The sequence below is a fragment of the Aptenodytes patagonicus genome, chromosome 7, assembly GCF_965638725.1.
Source record: "Aptenodytes patagonicus chromosome 7, bAptPat1.pri.cur, whole genome shotgun sequence".
Lineage (NCBI taxonomy): Eukaryota > Metazoa > Chordata > Aves > Sphenisciformes > Spheniscidae > Aptenodytes > Aptenodytes patagonicus.
Window position 1 is genome coordinate 39039993 of NC_134955.1, and position 17929 is coordinate 39057921.

At 36.9% G+C, this 17929-nt stretch overlaps 1 protein-coding gene across 2 annotated transcripts in view; it reads left to right on the forward strand.

The window, feature by feature from the left end:
• Positions 1–425: 425 nt before the first annotated feature.
• Positions 426–17929, forward strand: part of DPH6 (diphthamine biosynthesis 6) — a 219084-nt gene continuing 201580 nt past the window's right edge. For both annotated transcript variants that reach the window (XM_076344932.1, XM_076344933.1), the window contains exons 1-3: positions 426–552; positions 4693–4787; positions 7158–7351. In XM_076344932.1, the coding sequence (XP_076201047.1) occupies positions 530–552; positions 4693–4787; positions 7158–7351 (312 nt within the window). In that variant the 5' untranslated portion in view covers positions 426–529. The remainder of the gene's footprint in view (positions 553–4692; positions 4788–7157; positions 7352–17929) is intronic.

The window sequence follows — 17929 nt, forward strand, 5'->3', positions numbered from 1 at the left end:
TCCCTACACAGCAATCGCTTAGAGCAGATCCGTTGCTGTTCGCTGTAGACAAGAAGGAAAAGGCGGGCAGGGGGAGGCGGCAGGGAAGCTGGGGCGAGCCCGCTGCCGCGCCTGACTCACATGGCAGCCCCGGTGCGGGCGGCCCGCCCGGGCCTACCAGCGCGCCGCCCTGCCCTCCATAGGCGTCCCGCGCGCTGCCTCCGCGGCCGCGCCCTCCACACCGCCCTCATCTGGGCTGCGCTTGGCCTCCGCCGCCCTAGCAGGCTCGCAGGGCCGCGGCAGAGGCAGCGTGCCTCTCCCGGACACGGAGAGGCGGCGGCCTGCCGTGCCTCCCGGTTGCTCAGGCAGTGTCCCGGCCTGCCCCGGGAAGAGGGTCCGCTGAGGGGAGGCGGCCAGGCAGTAGCAACGGAGGAGCCGGCGGCGTGTGCGGCCCAGGGTGGCCGGGACGGCCGGGCTCCTTCCTCGCTGCGTTTCGCAGCTGTCACGCACCTCCCTGTTAGTGTTACCGCCCCCCGGGCCCGTGAGCAACATGAGAGTAGTGGCTTTAATCAGGTAACGGGCTGAGGGAGCGCCCATGTGGGTGAGCGAGGGGCGTCTCACAGGCGGAGGCTTGCGGCGGAGGGAGGGCGCGGAGAGAGGCCGAGCCCGCCCGCCCGCCCGCTCGGGAGCAGTCCGGGGGTCGCGCTCCACCCAGCGCCGCCTGGGAGACCCTCCTGCCCCGGCTCTTCCCGGCCGTCCTGCCGCCCCCCTCTCCCTGCGCGGAGCGAGCTGGCTGCCGGCTTTCTGCTGCCCGTGGGCTGGCTGCGTTTGAGTGCCGGGGTGAGGCGATCCCTGCCTGTAGGCAGGGTAAAGCTGTAACAATTTATTTTCTGCTTTCCCCTCATTCCTGGGACGCTCAAGAACTACTAGTGCCTGTTTAAAAAAAACAAAACAAAACCAACCAAAAAACAACACACAAAATTATCTTCCGCGATCGCCTGCTCCCCGTTATCCCGGTCTCCCGAGTTAGCCCGTCTCCAGTCGGAGGGAGCCGGGCTGTGGCGCGGCAGGGCCCGGCACCGCCTGAGCCGCCGGCGGCGGCGTGCTGGGGGGGGGGGGCGATGGCGGGGGCAGCTGCGTCCCTGGGGGTGGAGAGCCTCTGCCGCGTGCCCTTCAGTTAGAGGGGGTTCTGTTCATTTGCAGTTGAATTTTCAGGTGCTTTGCTTTTCCTTTCCAAACATCTTGAGCTCTCTTAGGATTTTCTGAACTCTTAACGATAGATTTTCTAGTGTGTCTTTTGAGAGAGATTTCAGTGTGCTCGTTTTTAAAAAGATGCAGCTCACTCATTTAAATAATTGAAGTTTGGTAACAGCCCAGTCTGTCAGGGGCTGTTGTATTTGCTCCCCACACACTCCTGCTGCTTTTTGTCAGTTTCTGCAGTTCTTTTACTGTAAATGGCTTTTTGTATTTTTTAGAAATAGATTAACATAGTTTTCTTTTTCTAACAAGGATAGGTGTGTTCTTTTCTTGAGAAATAATAATTAGAAAACAACAAGCTAGGAAACCTGTAAATGGAAAAGGATTGTGCGGATGTGAGCAGTGTATTTTTGGGTGCAGTAACTATTTACTGAAGTCTTAACATTTCATGTATTGAATTTTCTCAGGCAATATCTAATATCAAACCTTGTTGAAATTGGGCTTTGGCTGCAACAATTGTAAATCATTCCAAACATTTTTTCCAAAGAGGAAAAAATACAGCAAATGTTATCTACGTTTTTCAAGATTTGCTTAAATACAGAGTAGGAAAATGAGCTTTGGTGCTTCTTCTCATTTTATAGATAAGATTTTGTCTTCCAGGTTTATTTATTTTGATATTCTTTAAGCAGAGGAATGTGTTAAAAGGCAGGATGAAATAAAATCCTAAAAACAGGTTTCTAACACAATTGCTATTTTAATGGGCAATTTTACAAGGATGGATTTAGTTTCACTAATAGTTTTAAGAAGAGTTTTAAAGAGACATCAAAGTGTCTGAAATCTTTGTAACAGAGCTAGCCTCAAAGATCAGAGGGAAAAAAAAGTATCTGAAAAGTGCTTCTTACTTTTGAAGAGGTCAGGATTATATGTAAAACTACTTTAACCTGTTTCTTTTTCTTCTAGAATGTTGGCCACACTTAAAGTTGATAGTCTTGCTTTAAGGTGGTATTTATGGGGTAAACCCTGTATTGTGTTTTGTGCTAAATCAGACATTTTAAAGCCAGTCTTCTACCTGAAATATGTTTTGCAAGTCTTTAATTCTTCTAGAATTTTCTTACTGTAAGTGGTTATACTTGTCAACAGAAAGGAATTTTGCTCAGAAGTCTTTTATAGACCCGTATCTTTATGGTTACCGTATTTTTTTCTTGTGGTATTTTTTTTTTTTATAAGCCTACCTGTTAACATACTTGCAACATTGTCAAAACTAACCCTGATTGTGGCCCAACCTTGTACAGCTTTCTACAAAAAGGCCTTGTGATATTTTTCTGTGATGAGAATTGAGAGGAGTCCCCAGGCTACATCAGTGCCTGCCTTCATCTCTCTTCTTAAAGCTTTTTTCCTTTCTGTTTTTTGTTACAGTCTATTAGACAACAGCCAGGTTGGGACTGTGCCGAGTCCACCTTCCTCCCACAGCGTGGGCTGTCTGGCTTCATTGGTCTTAACCATCATGTGTTTCACAGCTAGAGTAGAAGGCCTTGTAGGTAGGAACCATTTTGTTTTGTTTCTTGGTACCGTTAGTTTTTAGGGTCATGGTAACAGTAATATAGAAAATAAATAACAGTACAGTAGTATGTGATCCAGTGAGCACTCCACAAATTTCCATCAAGTAATCAGTGGTCAAATGTGGGAAATCTAAATGTAGCCTCATCTTAAGATTTGTGGTGTTTTTTTTTTAATAAACTAATTGAAAAGATTAATAGATTTATTCTAGTGTCCTTTTAATTTTTGATTTGAAAAAAAATCTTGAAATGCTGTAAACAGCATAGGCAATTATCTACTGTCATATAATTATTTTTCTGAAGTTGTGTTTGGAGTTGAAATCAGAACTAGTGGGAGGCTTTTATTTTTCAGAATGAAGTACTTCGGAAAGAAAAGAGCCTTTATGTCATTATGATTCTGTTAAGCCTGAAATTTCACATTATGAAGTGAATGCTATCTATGTTTTCAAGCTATCAAGCAGAGTATCCAGAATTAATGAACATAGGATTTTGTAAAATTTTTTTTGTCCATATGTAGGTTAGAAGAAGGTTGTAGGTATGCATGAGAATAATGTCAGGTAGAGATGGAACCTTGAATTAGGAATCTATTTATTACCATATTTATATTTACTTTTATAGCACTGAAACATAAGCAACTGCTTTACGAAAATCTGTTAAGTATGAAAGGATGCCATGTTATTTATACTATTTCTTCTTTAGGTTTGAGTTATACAGCAAATTAAGGTCAGCATACAGAATTTTAGCGTGGATAAAAGCAGAAATTGAGGGGAATAGCTGTATGGTCAGATTCCTGTAACGCACTTTCAAGCTCTTGAAGAGAGGGCTAGATAAAAGTGGGAACTTTACGCTGGAAATGCTGAAGAAGTTTGTTAGTAATAGCGTGGTCACAAGGAAACGGACAGTCTATTGTAGCAAGGACTGCTTGTACTATCTGTTCTCCTGTCCATGTCTCAGTGACTCTAAGGCAAGACGCAGTTTTACAGAGCTGGTCTAGATCTCTGTTCCAGTTCCTGCCCTGGGCTGATTTTTGTGCCTTGGCATTTAAAGAAGCTGCACAGAATCTCCACCTGCAGTTGTAGTTTGAAGGCTGTGAGTCTGAACGTGGATTTTGTAAGCAGTGTGTATTCTAGAGGACTCTTAGTTTTATTGTTAGACTGTAATATTTCTTTTGATAGTGATTAAAATTCATGAAAAATACTATATTTCAGTTACAGCAGGAGAGCAGGATTCTTTCCTCACTGAGAGCGGAAAAGGTTCCAGTAGATCTTGAATGAATGTCAAAATTAATTGTATTCTCTGTGTTAGAGTATCATCTCTTGGCCTCAGAGAAGAATATCGTTCTGTTTGTTTTTCCTTTTTTTTTTTTTAATCAACAGTAATTATTTTTATTTGCAGTTATATGCAGTAAAAAATTTGTATGTTTAATGCAGCGTCAACCGAACCTACTGCCTGTAGTAATTGCAGCTTTTGAGAATGGGAAGAACGTTTAAAATGTTGAAACTTTAGGCGAAGTATCCCATGAAGGATAAATGTTATTCCTGACATGACAGTCTTCATTTAACAAATTGCTAATGCTGGCAACTCTCTGGAGCAGGTATTGTTTTTTTAATCCAAGTTATCTGGTAATAAGTACAGAGTAATTCATCTCTGGAGTAGAAGACAGTCCTTGTTCTGAAGGAATTCCAGTGTAAGTGGCTGTTCTTCATGGAACCTCTCAGATTAATAAGAAGATACAGAACTGGATATTTGCTTTATGGGTACTGTATGTAGGCACTATATATAGAGTAAACATTGTATAGTGAAATCATCCTTTTCCTACTGCTAATATTTTGCAACCTTTTTTTTGTTTCAAAACTTTGTAAGCAGCTCTGATGGTATTATTTTTTAAGTAGGCAAAAGTCATAAGGGGCTAAAACTTTTATCAGTACTTTTAATTGCCACTATTTTCTTTTTCTTACAGTGGTGGGAAGGACAGCTGTTATAATATGATGCAGTGTGTTGCTGCTGGGCATCAGATTGTTGCTCTAGCCAACTTAAGACCTGCCGAAAACACAGGTATGAAAGCCACATTTCTTATAGGAGGTTTTTTTTTAATATTAGAAACAATGGAGGCATAGCTGTGCCTGAATTAGGTTCCTTTATGTGTTTTTATATAGTCTTGCATATTGAAGCGCAATCTAGAAATCTTAAAAAAGGTAGAAAAAAGAAAATGTTATGGAGACGTATAAAATGCATTTTTCCTCAAAAGGAAAAAAAACACAAGAAGATGAAGATCAGTAAAAGAAAGGCTTACACAATTTGAAAAAGGGAGAATACGAATATTCCTGGTGGTAAACAAAGAGATTGTGTGAGTTCAGTAGCACAAATAGTAAACGGTGGTAGAGGATATCATCAAACAAAACAGACGCTGTATTTCTAGAAATGCTTTAAACTGGCATAAACCATTCCAGCTGCCAAAAACATGCAGTTTTGCTGCTGCTCATTCGTTTTTAGCCTTGTGTATCTTCCTCCATTCTTCTAGCCCAGCATTTGTGAACTGGATTGAGGAACTGATCGGGGTTGGAATTGACCTTGATGCACTTCTTTTTCCTGCCCTTTTCCTTACTTTTAGCTTGGACCGGCTTTCTGATCAGTTCCTCACAGGCTGCACCTAGTCTGACTTCTATGAAAGAGAATGGGAAAAACTCAGGTAGTTTAAGTCAGTGGTGAGGTGAGAGAGTGAGCCGAGTACTTCTGTGTTGGACTAGAGCATAAATTGAACTTGAAGTGAGACTTGGAAAGGAAGTGAGTTGTTTCCCAGTTGGTAGGGGAGAATGTTAAAGTACGTTAACATAGGTTAACTGTTCAACATATGTTAAACAGTTAAGTATGGTATCTCGTAACTGTTTGGTAGGAAGATACACAGAAAGTGAAGGAAAAAGGGAGCTGCCACCACAAATGAGTCACGGACGGAACTGGCAAATGCTAGGGAGTACAGGAACAATTTATTTTCTGGGTAGCTAGGACATAATCATCTCTAATCTTGTTGAAATATGTTGTCTTTAAACTAATTTATCCACATCAGAAATGTAGAATATTGTCATTAAAATCATAAAATTCTCTCTTTAAGTGCGTAGTTGGAAATTTTGTGGAAAGTTAATTGAGGTGCTTCAGGCAATAGCGGATTCTATGCCATTCATTTTATTTTATCTTGTACCACTGTTGCCTGGAGAGTCTCAATTAATAAAGAAACTGTGTATTCTGAACTGAGTATCAGTTTAAAGACCTTGTCATATTCACGTATGTTGAAAAGCCCTGAGTTTTCTTCTAAATCAACTCTTCTGGTCTAGGTTGGTTAGTTGTGATTATGAGTTTGGATTTGCCTATTTTGAGCAAAAGCGTATCTGTTGTATGGCATCAAATGTGACATGACCTAATTGTTACGTCACAAATTAGTTATCTTGATCAACGATGCAGACCTTTCTCTTTGCAAGATGTGCTACATAGGTATACAGCAGAGATACTTGATGTGTCTGTGTAAATTAAGAGAAGTTCCAGTATTACAAATTAGCATTAAAATAGTGAACTGTGTTAGCTTTTAATAAGTGGAGATTTCACCAATAATGGTGTATTGCTTTATCAATCTGTTTGAAAAATTATCTGAAAGATTTTATATGTAAACGGTTTACCGTATAGTTTGAGATTTAATTCAAATCCATGATGTCTGCATTTTAGCTGTTTTTTTCTTACCTGCTAGCTACAAACTGCTTGTAAGAAAATGCAGTTAAATTTTTCTCCTGGTTAAGGAAATAGCAGCAAAGAGTTGATTTCCTTTCAAGCTTAATTTTTAAAAGGAGTGAAGGTAGAAAGGGCCTGGATATTATAACAGATTTCTTTTTGTATATTAAGTGATGTCAAAACATTGTAGCGATCTACTTTTATTCTACGTAAGCAGAAATAATCTCTTTTTTTCTTGATGACCATGGTAACACTTTTAACAATAAAGTTTTTGGAAATTTTGACAACCTATTGCTTATTCTCAGTGTTGCAGTGCATTCCAAATTTCTTGCTCTGAGTATGTTGAAATGCATCTGGGTTTGTGCCTCTGAACTGTGTTCCTATTAAAATTACCATATAAATAGGAGCAGGATTGACCATTACAAGATTTTTGGATGAAGCAGGGAGGAATGCTAAAGAAGAAATAGACACCACAATTTCCAAATAGGCAGCATGTTTGTGACAGATGTCTTCCTCTCCATACGTCTGTTGGGTGGAGAAACCTTTTTTTTTTTTTTCTTTCCATGTTTATTGAGGTATTGTCACCAAACATCTGTTTGTGAACCAAAAAATACTAACATTTAGATTTTCTCTGTGCTTTGTAGTATTATGGTTATCTGTAATTGTTGAAATAATACACCTAATATGATTGTTTCTTAATTGTGGCAGGGCAGACTGATGAATTGGACAGCTATATGTATCAGACAGTAGGACACCATGCCATTGACCTATATGCTGATGCATTGGATTTGCCACTCTACCGTGGTTTCATAAAAGGTACCAGTGTAAATACTGGAAGAGTGTATACCACATGTCAGGAAGATGAGGTTGAAGACCTGTACCACCTCATGAAACTTGTTAAGGTATGCTGAATGAAAAGAATTAAATATTTGGGGACAATTATATTGCTTAACTCACTTATCAATTTAAGTAAATGATCCACTTAGGTATTTAAGGAAAGCTTTGAGAAAAAATTTGAACACTTTTACAAGTTTTATTTCTATTTCTTTGTTCTTCCTGGCACTGTAAATACATAGCGTAACTTTATTCCTTTTTCCTCAATGTATGTCAGACTTATTAATCCCCATTTCAAGCCAAAACTTTGTTCCTATTTAATAAAAACACCTGTAACAGGTGCTCAGCATATACTACAAAAAACATAATTGTAAAAATTATCTATAAATAAAATGTTTATGCAGTTTCATATTTGAAACAGTGCATTGCTTGATTACTGGAATGAGAGATCTTCTGGGTTTTGTGCATTTGTCAATGTATGGAAAGTAATGTCTAGACATTTCCGTTTGTGTACACTTATGCTCTGTAAACCAGAATCTGTTATTTGTTTGTATGTTGCAGATCAGTCACAAAGTATTACAGACTATTTTACAATGATAGTTTTGATTCTGGTAGCCCTGTAACTATATTCTAATATATCACATAATAGCAATAATATATATTAATCCTTTTTAGCTATAAAACCAATTAAAGGGAGCTAATGAGCGTATTTCCTAAAACATGTGAAATTTATTCTCTGTTCTTTTCCAAAATGTTTCCTGTATGCTTTATTTTCCACTGGAATTAAATCAGATCTCATTGAAATAAATAGAAAACCTCCCATTGACTCCAGAGGTTTTACACAAAGTTTGAGCGGACATGCTGTGTCTATTCCAGTTAATTGTGTTGATGACTGCAGTGCACAGTACTAAAATGATATAATGTTCAGAAAATCATATTAATTGCTATTTTAAAAAAAGTAAATACACGTTTAAATTTTATTGATCAAACTGGTAGACTACTTTCTGAAACTTCAGCTACAGATATTTGTAGTCTTCAGTTCAGGTATTGAACATTTTCTAGCCCCCTTTCCTCCATCGAAATGAGGCTTGAGATTCATGGACCTAAAAGCTTCAGGCTTATTCTTTGTTCAGTTTAAAAAAAATTAACATGCAGATAAGACCTAAGAACGTGGTTTGAGTGCAGAGTCTTCCTGAACCATGTTGTAGTCAAATGTTACATCTGCTAAACAATTTTGGCAGGGGAATCATGTTCCTCTAAAGTAAAATCAAGATCATACACCTGTGTTGGAGTATGAGACTACAAAACAGGAGAACAGTGCATGTAGGCTGTACGGCCTCAAGTTGCACCGGGGAGGTTTAGATAGGATATTAGGAAAAATTTCTTCACTGAAAAGGGTTATCAAGCGTTGGAACAGGCTGCCCAGGGAAGTGGTTGAGTCACCATCCCTGGAGGTATTTAAAAGACGTGTAGATGTGGTGCTTAGGGACATGGTTTAGTGGCGGACTTGGCAGTGTCAGGTTTACGGTTGGACTCTATGATCTTAAAGGTCTTTTTCAACCTAAATGATTCTATGATTCTATGATTATGCTCTAGAGTACTTCACAGAGGTTTTAAATGGAATGCGCATATCATGCAGCACAGGAATTGAAAGAAATATGGTACAGCAATTTTAAATTATTTTTGAACCATGGTAGTATTAGAAATTAGAAGGACTAGTATATGCTGTCTCTTAAAGCTGCATACTAACAGCTTTCTGCCACTGGGTAAGATAATAAATGACTGATCAATTTAATTAAAAATGGGCAGATTAGTGGCAATTAAAATGATACTTTCTTTTCGATTCTTGCTGTCTTTGGAGAAATGGATGCCTGACATAAATTAATGCTAATGTTAAATCTTGACAACTTCTGCTTTGGAAGTTTGTACATGATAATTATAACTGTAGTTGAAAGAGATGTTATCAAGTTGTCTGGAACTAAATAACTATTTCTTTCCTGTATAGAAATATTAATTCCACTATATGATATTTTGAAGACATAAATATTAACAATATACTGCCTTTATTTTACTTCGGATAACCATGCCTTTACAGTCAAACCTATCTGTGACATTCTGGTGCAAAAGTTTCAGTAGAAGTCTTGCATATTCTGATGAATAATTGCAAAATTATCAGGGGGATGTAAACTACAGCAGCTGTAAGTCTTTGGGTTTTTACTTTTACGAAAAAGACATGAACATTTTTCTTCTGTGTGTTAACAGTAACTTTGAAAGCCTTCTATTTTTATTTTTTCAGGTTTATTTATAACTGCAGTTTTGTAGCTTTACTATGTAAGTCTTAATCACTGAGGATTTTGCTTTAGGAATTTTTTTCCCCAGATGTTAATAGTTTTAAACAGAGAGCTCAATTTGTATTCTGTTGAAGGGAGGAGAGGAATTCTGTGGAAGACTTGTCAAAACGCATCCTTGAGTGGACGTAATTTCAAAACACTGGTCAAACTAACATAGCTCTGTTTTTCTGTCAAATGGTTTGGGCCCAAGAATACAGGAAGGGTGTGTCTAGATCAAAATCGCATAGTGTGCCTCACTTTCAGTTTGTAAAGAATGCTTGTATTGCAAGTACTTCTTTAGTAAAAAATCAAAACACATTTGAAAAACTAGTATGAATTCAAAAGTATTTGATGTTTTTAAAAACAATGTTATGAGAACAAGATTTCTAAAAAGATTCCCCTGCAGTGCTGGGAAACCCAGGATGACAGTCCTGTTCTAGATCACGGGACTCAGAAAGTGATATTGACTGCCGATGACTGTAAACCTGCTAATTTTATTGTCACAAACCCAGATGATAGGTATGAAGGAAATTTATATTTATTTTTTAGTTGCCTGAGTTGTTTTAGATTCTGTATTCAATATATATTGTGAAATGTATCAGAGTATTTATATGATGTCTAAATGTATCTTATTATGCAGTCCTCGCCTGATAGAATATTTACTTTGTGAGACATGTAAGTCCTGAAGTATAAAGAATAATTTAATCTACCCTCCATGTTACTGAATAGGGATTACCAATACTCTTGTTTGTCCATGTTTGTTGCTTTGCGTATTAGAGTTTTTTCCAGCAAAGCATGTAAGCACTAGAGTTTCTTAGTTATCTGAATTATCCCTCAGGGTTTTATCATGGCGCTCTCTTTGAAACTAGGAAATGTGTGGGAAAACTGTGTTTCTTTCCCTTTAGTGGTTGGAAAGACTGGAGCATGGAGGCGTTTTTATGGAACTTTCCTACAACGTACTCCTCAATATAGGCATATTCAACTGCTTTCTCCCCTTTCAATATAATTATGATCTAGTCCAAATAATACATTGATGTTTTATGCGAGCGCATACAGAAGTGGTGTTAGATGGGTTGAATGTTGGATTGTTTTCTGTATCTCATGGAACTATGGCTAAACTTTTGATTAGGGCAGTGGTTGTAGCAGCTTCCAGACTACACAAACAAATGCAAGATAATTTATTTCAGTTCTGGGTTTCAGTAGACAGTTCTGTCCTCTTCCAAGTTTCTTGCCTTATCTCCTCTGCTCGGTGAAGGCTTTGCCTTTATTTGGTAAGTTTCCACTGCTGGAGTAATTTGTAGAATTCTTGAACTTGATGAAAAAGTTTTTTCTTTTAGCTGTTTTTTCCTCTTTTTCAATAACATTTTTCAGTACTTGAGTTTTTTTAAATTAGTATTTCAAAAATTGATTCTATTTATAGTTTCTTTGTAATATATTTCCCCATGTTTATTATAAAGCATGCAAGTTGATTTTCAGTGCTTTTTCATTTTTAACATGTTATTTCTGTCAGAGTTCTTTTTGTGGTGCACTTTGTGGGTTCAGAACCTGCAAGTTTACAAAAAAACAGTACACTTGACAGAAATTAATATATTGTATCTCAGGACTGAAGATTATTAATTATGATATCATCCATTGATCATCAGCTGAAAACCAAGAATTGATATTGGATATATTGGATGTATGAAACGTTTGAATAATAATAGCCTTTGTTTGTGGCACTTTTTAATTTTATCAGTAACGTGGAAGGGGAAAGAAAGAAAATTTATTTTCTAAAATATTGTCGCATTCTGGAGCAGTGATCTTGTAACTCAGTCACTAAGAATAAGTAACATGTTTTTTTGTTACAGCAATAAAGAGCTTATTAATACAGTGTGACTCCTGTATTTAATAGTTATTTTTTAAGGACAGGATCATGATTTTTGAAATGGACCCAGACTGATGTTTACTGAAGACAGGAAGTATTCCTGTCTGAGAGTTAAAATTGCAATAGCTGTGTAATTTTAAATGTTATTTAAGATGATATTTTGTCTCAGACAAAGTACTTTGGCTGTGCAGGTTCAGGTGGAATAGAGGTAACTTAGGTCTTATCATTATTCAGGAAACTCCCTAAGACTTGGAGTTCTTCAGGAAACAGTTCTTCAGGGTTTGAGATGAATGGGTGAAATACAAGGTTATTCCGTGGCCTTTGGATAGGGACTAATTCCCTCACAGAAGATAAAGGTTTCAGTTCCTCGTTATTGCTAATAGTCTTCCATGCTAAGGAAACAGTCTTTCTTTCACCCTTTTCCAGAATTTAGCTGCTGTGGCCAATGGGTAAAATGAGTTCTCGGATTCAGTCTGATGACTGACTTTCTGTGGCTTTTGTACAGCCAAACGTCTAGATGCTCCCGTCAGGAAAAATACATGAATAAATGTAACGTAGTATTCTACTGCAGGCATTGCTTCACTGTCTTCATTGTTATAACATGTGTTTGAAAGAAACAGTAAAGTATTTAGAAATAGTCATTTGGCTTTTAGGTGTCTGTTTTAATCAGCTCTTGGTAGTCCCTGTGACTTCAGTGGTAATATTTACATGATAAAGACTAATAATGTACTCTTAACTCATACAAATAAGGTTTGCAGTTTTTCTGAAGAGTATTAAAGATCTAAATATTTTCAGTTATGGAATCCTGATTGACTTCAAGAATCTGTAATCTGAGGACCTTAGCATGCTGTTCACCAAACTATTTTTGCAGTCTATAAATTCAGACAAAGTAGGTAGCTTCCCCCTCTCACTGATGGGATTCAGAGAGTTCAGAAGTGTGAAGAACAGTTCCGTTCTAGTCATCATTTCCCATGTTTTCAGTTGAAGAAAATCTGATATTTTCCCTATTACAATTTGAATTATTAGTAGATGTATAGACTAATTCCTCAAAGGTATATTTCTCAACATTTTTGAAAAAGATTAGATTATAGGAAGAGGTATTTGGCTTTATGCTGAATTTCCAAAATAATCACTCCTCCTTAATTTTTTCCCTTATATTTTAAGATTATTGCAAATCAAGAATACTGTGCCCTTGATAATTTGATAGATTAACTTTATATATAATTCAGCAATTGAAAAATAGAATTTATATACAGCAAGTGAAATTATAACATCAATATTGAAAAAACATCCTAAAAAATCTTCAGTGCCCAGTTAGGGGGGACAGTGATAGATAAAACAATGGAATTTATTTTTTGGGCCCTCTACTAGTCATGTTGATTAGATGAACATTTGGAGTCCATATCTCTTAGCACATTTCTTTTTGCCTTTAGACAGGAAAGTTATATGTGAACTTTTAGAAGTTGTGTGAAATGGCTACCTACACTGACAAGAAATAAATAACCGTGCTTCTTCATAAAGCAAGATACATTTTTTGAGACAAAATATTTGCTGTGGTTTTTCATGTGGCATAGACTAAGTTCCTCTACCTTTTATAGTGACTAGACTCTGAATTGTCTCATCATGTTCAATGATTTTTTTTTTTTTAATTGACTTGTTATTTTTTATTTTAATTAATTCTGGAGTGGAGCTCCGTAGCTTCCTCCAGCTAGGGGATGACCATTGTCATCAGCAGTGAATAAGAGTGTGAATTAAGGGAAGAGAGTAAGAAGTAATTGCATAGTTGGCAGTGCTTTAAGCAGTGTAAAAATAATTATGTGTCTTGTTCCATTCACAAGACAGGGTTTGTTTAGGTTTTTTTTTTTTTTAGTTTGAATTTTAAAATGAGATGGGAACAAGGAAATTTTTTAATCAACAGGATGCCTCTCATTCTCCATGTCTCATCTGAACTGTTCAGGAAGGGTCAATTTTTTTTCCAGAAGGGGATCCTGAGCAACATCTTTGAGGTAGTTTCTTACCGTGAGAAATGTTGAGCTTTATGTAAACAAATACAATAATTGTATTTCTCGCTGTTAGGTGTGTGGAGTTGTTTTCACTCACTCTCAGTCTTGTTGTGTTAATATTGAATAAGCAGAGACAGTCAGGCTGGTGGTGAAAGATGGTAAGCAAGCCCGAGGGCTTGTTCTGGTCAGCTTTAAACCTCTGATTGCCAGGTTTTCCTAATTTCCCATTTCCAGGGCATCTCTAGTGTGACCTTGCCTGCTGAATATGATGTTCTGGGTTGCAAGATTCTCACATGCATTTGGAAATGGGCAGCCAGGCATTGTTTACAGGACGCCAAATGAACCGTGCACTCGCAGCCAGTTTGATAAACACACATTTCCTCCTTTTATCAGTGAGATTGCAGAATGTGAAGTATGAGTTTCCAGTTTTACTCATTCCCTTCAAACCTTTTCCTGTTTAAAAACTGAATCTCACTAATTGGATGATGATACATCCTTAGATTTTGTTTTGCCTTTTTGTTATTGTTGTTTTGAATTCTACTTACTGGTCACTGACACTTTATTTCGGTGCCTACCTTGACCAGGTTTGGCAGACTTTCAGATAAAAGCTTTCCGTTTGTTCAGCACAGAAAAGGTTCATCCCTATCAATGTAAAGTGAATGCTAATTAACAGTAATGACTTCTAATCGCTTTGCTTTTATACTCTGTTAGGAGCACTGCTATTATTCAGTGTAGTTAAGTGAAATGCTTGTATATGAATCAACAATGCTGTATTTCTTCTCCCAGTTATTGCTCATAATCAAGCTTTGAATAAATTACGATAGTAAAATTGGGTTTAATGTGCTGTATTGCATGGGGAGAAAGGAACCTCAAATATCTTGTTAAATATCTTGAATATTTAGAGAGTTATCTGTAACATTTTGGCATTGAGTATTGTAGTTAAATGGAAAAATACATTAAGATGTTTAAGTCAATTTTGTAAACGTTATCAAAACTTTTTTCATGGTTTCAATTTTATTTAAGTGACATGCATAGACTCAGCCTCAATAACAGCCCCATTTGGATCCAACTGCACATCTGTAGGAATGAACTACAACATCTCTGAGTTAAAATGCAGTTAAGTTTTACATAGAACAAACATGTATCTTAACTTGAGAACTTCACCTGTTTTAGCTTAGTGTCGCAGTGTATGTTTAGTAGGATAGTATGCACTTCTTTTATTAATACTCTGTATGTAACAAACTGTTAGTTTTGTTTACATGCATGCAACCTGCCTGCCTGCAATCATATACAATTCAAAAGGAGTATAAAAGTAATACTAGTGAAATTTTATTAATACCTGGAAACAATAAAGTAAGATGAAACTTTATTTTAGCAAAACTAGACTGCTAGAAACAACGCTAATAAAAAACAAGAGCTGAACAGATTACCGGACTGGTAGTATAGTCAGCAATTTTAAAATAATTCTGACTTAGAAACAGAATTAGGCTAAAGACAGAATATATACGAATTTGAAATTTAGTGAACTTTTCCACGTAACACAGCACATACAGGGCCTGTTTAGAAGCCAAAGATAGCAAAACCTGGGTGAAACCCATTTCTGACATGCACATTAGTTTTTGTTTTTATTTATCTTTTATTACCAAGTTGCTTGAAACAATTACTTAAATCACTTAGAAGGAATTCCCGGTCTCAGTGTCTGTGAAGGAACTGGGGTCTTGCTTGGTAAATATATTTGTGTTGTCTGGTTTTGCAATTTAAAAAAAAAATACTGGATTTTCATTTTCTGTGACAGTTTCTTTTCATGTAGTACCTCTGTCTTTGCATGCTTAGTGACACAGTTCCTCCATAGTTACCGTCACAGTTCTTATGCATGTGGATGTGAGTGAGTATCCACAGGTACCGTCTGTGGTTTTGGTTTTGTTTGTTTTGTTCATTCATTCACATAGCTGTAGACATTTTTCTGGTAGATGTTTTGTTTGCTTGAAAATCTTCTCTGTTAACATTTATTCTTTGGTTTATTATGAAGTTATTGCCTAACTTAATTTGAAAATACCTTCCATGTAGCCTTTCCTCTTTAAATGTGAATTTGAGTCAATGTTCATAAAAGTCCTATGTTTTTTGCTGTAGTACTGTAAAACATGCTGCTTGTGGGTTTTGCCATCAGATTGTTGAAAAAAAGCAACGCCTCTCTTTACAGTTTCATTTAAATAGGTGGTACTATCCATATCTTATTTCGGTAGTTTGGTTTCTTACTTGGCATCTTCATCATGCTTTTTAAGGATAAAAATGAAAAATATAAAAAATGAATGATCTTATTCTGTGCTGAGGTAACTGGCTGCTTTATATTATTTACACTTCTCATTAGGCAGCGGTAATATATGTTTTAAAATTTATTAGTGTTTAATGAAATGTAATTGGGGTTAGTTCTAATAAAATACAGTCAAGGACAGGCGAGCTTTCATATAAATGAACAGTAAAACATTTATCAAATTTGTCTTCGTAAATATTTTTGTCTCTGAAGCTCATTCTTTGTAAAAATAATTTTGCTTTCTTATACAATTACTAAGTTATTTAAGCTGACTTATTTAACACCCCCCCTTTATGAATGTCATACCTACAGCAATTGCATGGTTACATTATTTTCAACTGGACACTTACTGTTTCTGATCAGTATATTTAAAAGTAATTCTTCTGGAAAGGCTGGGATTTCATTTGGTTTATATTGCACCAACGTTACCATTTTCAAAATAGAAATGATTGATTTGTAACTGTCATTATGAAAAGGGATAAAGCAGAACTGGCCTTTTACACTGTAAAAGGACTGTACAGTATGGAGATATTCCTTCTGTTGATAAATTCTGCCTGTGGAAGAATTGCATAACAGTCATCACTCATTTTCACATTGATTATGGGTGGAATTCCAGTAAAAGGTTGCTGTTTGCAAAGGATAAGGCAGCGCTATGATTAGTTACCTTTTCCATGGAAAGTACTACAAAGGAAAATGCCAAATGCGTACGCTGCAGTATTCCTATCAGCCTGACAGTCTGTTATGTGAACCTTTTTTTCAGTCCATTTTCCTTCAGAAATACAGCTTCAGTCTTTTTGCCTTATTATTGTTTTAGGTTTAGTGCATTTGCATGCTCTCCTAACTCCGGATTCTTTCTTTAGTTATTTATTTTCCTGACAGTCTTCTGTTCTTGGGCCCTGTCACCATTGCAACTCTTGATAACTGATACAACAGTGCCCTCTGTAGTTTCTCCCTACATCGTTACTACCTACAGCTGGTTTTGAGCGTTCAGGTAAAGAACAGAATGTTTAGACTTATTTTTAGCTCAAACAAAAGCCCTTTTTTTCTTAAGGAAACATTTTGATTTTTCACTGACTGTTTTACATGCAAGAAAGGGAACAAAAGAGACTGTTCCTAGTCATCTTTTAGGTTTATACGCTCTCTTGTCGTTACCTAGTGAAAATCTGAAAATTTATCAGGCATTCAGGGCAGTCATTAAAACTGGATGGGATTTTCTGAGCTGTGCAGGCTTTCCTGAAGTTTTTGTTTGAAGTGGAGCTTCAAAACAAAATAATTTTAAACTTACTTCCTTTGTGCTTGCTGCTTCTCCTAAACTGGGTCTTGCATGATCTGCCAGGGACTAAAGACATGCTCACCGGCAGAACACCTAAGCATTATTAATGATGTTGTTTTAATTCACACAGTGACTGAAGTAATTGTTGTTCATTAGCATTGATTTGTCTCCAAAACTCATTTACAATTTAGATTTCTCTTTTACCTCATTATAGCTTAATATGCAAATAACTTTTTATTCTGTGTTTTCTGCAGAGCTTGTTGGACGGGTTCAGTATTGAACACACATGTTCCCCGCGTTCGCATACGTGCACATTCACACTCATACACTGCCATTTAAATATTATAAACGACAATAAAAAAGCATGACCTTTTAAAAAATAAGTGCTTTAACTACAATTAGTTTCTTCTGTAACAGCATCATAAAAGTCACTCTGTGAAAAGTTAAATGGCTTTATTTTATGATGGGGAGTGTTAATGTATGTGTAGAACACATTCTTAATGCACTTCTATGAAATGAAAATCGTAAGTCATTGCAGTAAATTATAGTTAATGATGTAACCATTGATGGCTATTCAAAACATTCCTGTATCTCTAATGATTTGTGTAAAACACATGACTGCCCACATGCCTGAGTTCATTTGGAACAGTAGATAGATAAACGCACCAGCTTTCTACTTCTGAAGACCATTTTTTCTGTGTAACAAGTGATAAGGATTTTGGTGGAGTAAATAGTACATCACAAACCACTCCTTGCAGTATTTGAGATCTGGTAATAAATGATGACGAAGACTAAATTAAAATGGCCCCCTCTGATAAGAGGTGAAATGCTTCAGGAGTGTAGTGTGTAGAAGCTTTGATTTTTG